Source organism: Gracilinanus agilis, chromosome 1, assembly GCF_016433145.1.
Source record: "Gracilinanus agilis isolate LMUSP501 chromosome 1, AgileGrace, whole genome shotgun sequence".
NCBI classification, from domain to species: Eukaryota; Metazoa; Chordata; class Mammalia; order Didelphimorphia; family Didelphidae; genus Gracilinanus; species Gracilinanus agilis.
The window spans coordinates 287,208,969-287,214,968 of NC_058130.1; the positions used below are offsets into that span (position 1 = coordinate 287,208,969).

Below are 6,000 nucleotides of genomic sequence, written 5' to 3' on the forward strand. Positions count from 1 at the left end.
ATACTGCTTTTCATTGAGTTCACCTCTCAATGGACTCTCCTAACCCTCTCACTTTTACCCAACCTGTTATATAATTTTTCTTTTTTTGAGACAGGATCTCCCTATTTTGCTCAGGCTAGAAGGGCAGCAACAAATTATGAACCCAATTCTAAAACTGATGGGTACAGAATCTTTAACTTATTCTATTTTTCCAACCTGGGCCATTTAGCCCTTCTTTTGACAGCCTGATGACCCTCCACTCTGAGGCACACCATCTTGAAGCCAGAATTAGTACAGACCCTCAATACATAAGTTTTTAGTCCTACTGCAGTTCAGAATTCCTAAACTGAATCAATCAACCAGCCTCAGCTTCCTCAGCATCTGGGCCTACAGGTGTATGCCACCATGCTCAACCTTATAATTATTTCTAAAATCTAAAACCTGGCCAGGAAGAGAAGAAAACAAGAAGAGGGCACGAAATACAATTCTTCATTACAATAAAAGACAACAACAATAAAACAAATGTATATAAATAGACAAAAAAATGTCAAACAAGCATTAGATTCAACCTCTTCCATTCATTAAGTTCTCACACATGTAAAGAAAGGGAATTAAACTAGCTAATTCCTACAGTCGATTTCCTGTGGTAACATTTCTATTCTAATATCAAATCAAAGATCATTTTTCCCCCTCTTCAATGAGATATGCTTAACTACCTTCTTCCTTTTTTTTCTCCTACGGAAGAAGAGACTGTGAAGGAGAGATAAGAAAGAGGAAAACAGGGTATTCTATATACAGAAAAGTCAGTTACAGTAAGAGGTGTTTCTCACCCCCTTCCTCCCCTCACCATCCCATCTCTCTCTCCTCCACAGAAGGTAGTTAAAAATGTATCTAAAATAGTAATAACTATAAAAAGTAGTCAGAAATATATTTTGATAAGAAAATTAACATCAACTTACCCTTTGCTTTTGGAGACCAATCCAAGAGACTGACTTAATCGATGAATAAAAGCTCTTTCAGTACTGGTTAAAGAAGAAGGAAATTCCATTTCTAGAGAAAGAAAAACATTTTTTTAATGGTCACATGTAAAGAAAAAAAATTATTTTATTTAGCCCTTGATAAAACAATATACTTGAACTGAACCCTCATTTATTTTTGCTGTTTACATGTTGGTAAGTATATGGGATTAATTGACTTCAACAACTATTCACTATTAAGTCAGGTTTTATATTTTTTCTTTAAACACAGCACCCAAGTGTTAGGCCTGGCAATGAAAAGGCAATTATAAATATACCACCAATATGGTCCAAAAGAATTTAAGCTTCACTTAAGCCACTTGTTACCCCCTAAACATGCACACTGGTTTCCTACCTCTATAAACACAGTGGTTTACAAACCTAGAATGTCATTCTTCAGCTTCGATTGTCCAGTTCTTATCTATCTTTCAAGATGTAAATCACTGTTATTTCTTCCAAGAAGTCAGCTTTACTTGGAAGTAGCAATCTTTCTGACTCAATATAAATACTTCATCCTTTCACTGTCTATATTGCATTGTAGTTATTTATACTTTCATTTTCTATTTCTCCTTGTAATTATTTATGACCATATCATGGGGAATAAGAAAATATTTCTTCCTTGAACTAATATGGCCTCTTCCAGTGACATGCACAGAGAAGACACATAAATGTTTTGAACTATCAAACTATCTACATGTTTGGGCTAACAGATATTTCTCCATCTTTAAAAATCCTGTTAAATGACTATATATCACAGAGCAATTCTTAAAGGATATATAATGTAATGATGAAATATGCCCAGTACTACTTCTCAACATGTAGTTGTACTACCTTTTAATTACTGTTCTTATTTATTCTACTTTGCCCTTTGAAAATAAACATTTCAATTTCATTTCAATAAGGAATTTGTGAAAATTTAGGCACTGTGCTGAAGCTTACTTTAAGCTATTAGAAATATTTTTTTTTAAATAATGTAAGTACAATTTAGGCTGTTTTTAAAATTTTTTTAAACATTTTAGAACTATTTGTAAATGTTAATTACAAATCATTCTGTGTTTTTCATTAAATCAAATTTCCCTCTGAGGTATTACATCTAATATTCACCAGCTGCATACATTTTAAAGTATTCAAATGGATTCTTTCTTTCCAAATATTCTATATTCAGAAGTAACTAATTAGTATTTGTTGCAGTTGATTATATATATATATATTAAACCCTCAACTTCTGTGTATTGGCTCCTAGGCAGAAGAGTGGTAAGGATAGGCAATGGGGGTCAAGTGACTTGCCCAGAGTGGCACAGCAGGGCAGTGTCTGAGGCCAGATTTGAACCTAGGATCTCCTGTCTCTAGACCTGACTCTCAATTCACTGACCTACCCAGCTGCCCCCTATATTTTATTGCATTTATCTTATGTTTAAAGACTTCCACTAAAGTTTTATTCTAAAGTCTCACTACGGTCTTGAAAATTATGCTTGGGGAATGAAAGGTGATCCAATGCTAAAAAGGCTTTCTGTAAGATCTAAATGGAATTGATATATACATATCACACATGTATGCATATGTGTATATACACACACGATTCAGTAAACATTTATTAAGTGCCTATTACATGTGTCACTGACAAAGCTGTTTCTTCAAGGAAGAAAAAAACTGTTGCATATATGTTCTAGATATATTTTGTTTAGAATTGTTGCATAATTTGCATTAGTTAAGTGCTTACTATGTTTCAGTGCTATGTTAAGTGCTGGGGATATAAATATAAGCCAAAAGAGAAATAGTTCCTACTCTCAAGGAGCTAACATTCTAAGGGAAGAAGACAACATATAAAACAGGAGCTGAAAGGAAGGGAGGAGGAGGTATGTGAGGGTGGGGGAAGCATGGGTGGATGTGTAATTGGGAAAATCAAGGATGGTAGGTCTGGGCCATTCCCCAAGATACAGATTTTTGTGAAGAACTAACTAACGAGATTATCAGTGAAGAGACAGCTAAAGCACAGTGAGTTGGTACAAAGGACCAGGTCTTACTTCTGCCGTATGCTGGTTGTGTGATCTGGGCAAGTCATATCAGTGCACCATGCAACTTTCTAAAACTATAAATTGCAAAGAAGGTAGCAGTCTGCATCAGTAGTAGAAGATCACATTTTCAAAATAAAATATCCATGCAAGTCACTGTTACTCTTTTAGATTGTAATCTTCTATAGGAGGAATTCTTAACTTTTTTTGTCTCAGGGCAGTTTGGTGAAATCGATGGGCTCTTTCTCAGAATAAAGTTTTAAAAATGTGTAAAATGAAATACATAAAATTATGAAGGAAAACAATTAAAATATAATGATTTAAAATTTTAATTCATGAGCCCTATGTTAAGAACTTCTCTTCCAGAGGATTAAGGACCAGTCTAATTCACTTTATGTAGCACACAATTGAATCGAAATACAATTACAAGACTAAGGTGCATTACGGTCTGGAAAGCCCTTTACATACATTATTTCATTTAAGCCTCCGAACCTCATGGGGTAGATTTTTCTAGCTATTTTTATCCACATTTTACAGATGAGGAAACTATAATTTAAGTGGTTAAGTGAATTGTCCATGGTCCCTAATAAATGTCAGGTAAAGGATTTGGTCTAGCTAGGTCTTCCTGATTCCCAGTCCAATGCCCTGTCTACAATGCCATGACTAGATAACTATATGAAGTACACAAGCTGAACCACGTCTGCAGGCCGGAGGTTATCATTGCACAAAATGACAAAGTCTCAGCCCACTTCACCACGTTGGAAGCAAAGCAAGGGAAGTGTTAGTGACAAAGGCACTTAAATTTGGTTCAACTTCTTATAGTTGCTACCTGCTTTCGTGTGCTGTCTCACTGGTGTGCCCCGCTTAGACTGGAAGCTAAGTGGAAAAAAAAAAAATTTTTAACCAGGTCCTGAGATTTCAAAAGCATAAAGAACTCTAGATGAGGAAATCCCTATGAGGAATACCCCACTACCAAAGCAGAGCAGCAAAAGTGTTCTGCAATGTATGGTCTTAGAGATTTTTTAGGTGACTTGGGATCACCCGGCCAGCATGTCAGAGATAAGACTAAATCGGATTTTCCTGGGTCACTGTGTCATTCTCTCTCAGCACCCAAGACCTGGGACCCTAAACAGCAAAAATCCCTCTCCTTGGAGAGGAGGCAAATGCCTTCTTGACCTCGGGATCTTTCTGAATCCTGAATGACAACTGCCTCACCGCCCTGCACAGAGTGGAAGGATCCTACTGCCCAGAGCGAGAGGAAACGAAACCCAAACTCCTGCAGGACAAGGCCAGAGGAAGCGAGGCAGTACTTACCCCTCTGATCTCCATAACGAAACCGCTCCAGGGCGATGTTGACGGCGATCTTCACCTCCTCGTCAATGCGAATGTCCTTCAGCCCCTTGGCTCGGCCACCACTTGCGGAAGAGCCGCACTGAGAAGAGACTCCGCCACTCCCGCCGCCCCCCCCGCCGCCGCCGCCCCCGCCGCCGCCGCCGCCTGGAGCCGGGGGCCGTGGAGAAACGCTGCTCGGCCTGGACATGGTCTCTGCCGACGACGGCTCTGAGGAGACGCTGACTGACCGAAGTATGGGCACAGAGAGCGCGAGGCGGGGGGAGGCAGGACCCAAACTGGGCCTCAAGGGCAACCTACAGGTCGCCGAGATGAGAAGGTATACGGGAGGTGTGAGAAGTCTAAATCCAGGGAAGGAGATAAGATCTTACACTGGAAAGCCCGCAGGAACCTTACTACAGTTAGCCGGCACCGCCTCTTTCAGCCACTTCTGTGCGGCTAAGGCTGAGAGGACGACGCCGACGTCGTGACGTCATCTGACCTCAGCACGCCGGCCCCCTTCTCACCTCGGTCCCTTGTGCTGCTGAGTGAGCTCTCCCAGTATCCCTGGGAAATTGGGCAATAACCTAGAATTTGGAAGCTAGGCAAAACTTATAGTTTAAGGACATAAACCAAAAAATGTCATAAGTAGGCTGTCTTTCCTGCACTTGATTCCATTTGAACCTGCTGCAATCTCTTTTGATTCCCAACCCCCTCAGGCAGAGGCTGTTTCCTGGAGGTGATCTCATTCTCTGTTTCAGTGAGAATCATAATGGATTCTCTTGAATAGTCTCTTTTCCTTCTTGCGACCATAGCAATCCATTGGGTCTCTAATACCGGTGTTTTTGTTTTTTTTTAACCCTTACCTGTAATCTTAGACTCAATACTAAGTATTGGTTCCAAGGCTCAATGGTATGGTCTAGGGCAGTGATGGACAAACTTTTTAAAGAGGGGACCAAAGGAAAGGAAATGCTCATCTGTGAGTCTGTTTCTAAGGCAACTCTTTTGGTTTCCTTGTATTGTGTCCTACTCATTGTATTCGTCAGATTAGGAGTAATGTGGAGGCCAGATAGAACATTTCAGGGGGCTGCATCTGGCCCGTGGGCTGTAGTTTGCCCATTTCATGACTTGCCCAGTGTCACACAACTAAGAGGTATTTAAGACCATATTTGAACCTAGGACCTTCCCACTCTAGGCCTGGATTTCTGAGCCACCTAACTACCCCCTCTAATACTTTTAGAATCAGAATTCTTTTCTTTGTCCTTTTAAAGAGGGTAATCATGTGACCCTGTCTTACCTCCCCAATCTTGTTAAATGTTAGTCATCTTTTTGCTTTCTGCAGTTAGTTCACACAAGTTTCTCACACATGACACTCTACTCCCATCTCTTAGCCTCTGCACTGGCTGTACCCCATCCTGGAGATAGAGTTAGAGATATATATCTAGTGATTAGAAAGAAGCAGTTTAAGTAAGGAAGCACCAACAGGATTTCACAGAGCCTGACAGCCTCTATTGAAAAATGAGAAGAGATCTTGAAATAAAGTATTATAAAAAGCAAAAGATAATAGGTTTATAACTAAAGATAACATACCCTGAAAAGTTGTTTAAAATGATAGGGAAAAATGGATATTTAATGGAATAAAGGACTTTTCTGAAAACACTATA

General features: G+C 39.5%; 1 protein-coding gene across 1 annotated transcript in view; it reads right to left on the reverse strand.

Annotated features, from left to right (window-relative positions):
- YTHDC2 (YTH domain containing 2) overlaps positions 1–4,547 on the reverse strand; it is a 92,678-nt gene extending 88,131 nt beyond the window's left edge. The window contains exons 1-2 of the mRNA XM_044662327.1: positions 4,322–4,547; positions 939–1,029 (exon numbers count right to left, since the gene is read on the reverse strand). Coding sequence (XP_044518262.1) covers positions 939–1,029; positions 4,322–4,547 — 317 coding nt within the window. The remainder of the gene's footprint in view (positions 1–938; positions 1,030–4,321) is intronic.
- Positions 4,548–6,000: the final 1,453 nt, after the last annotated feature.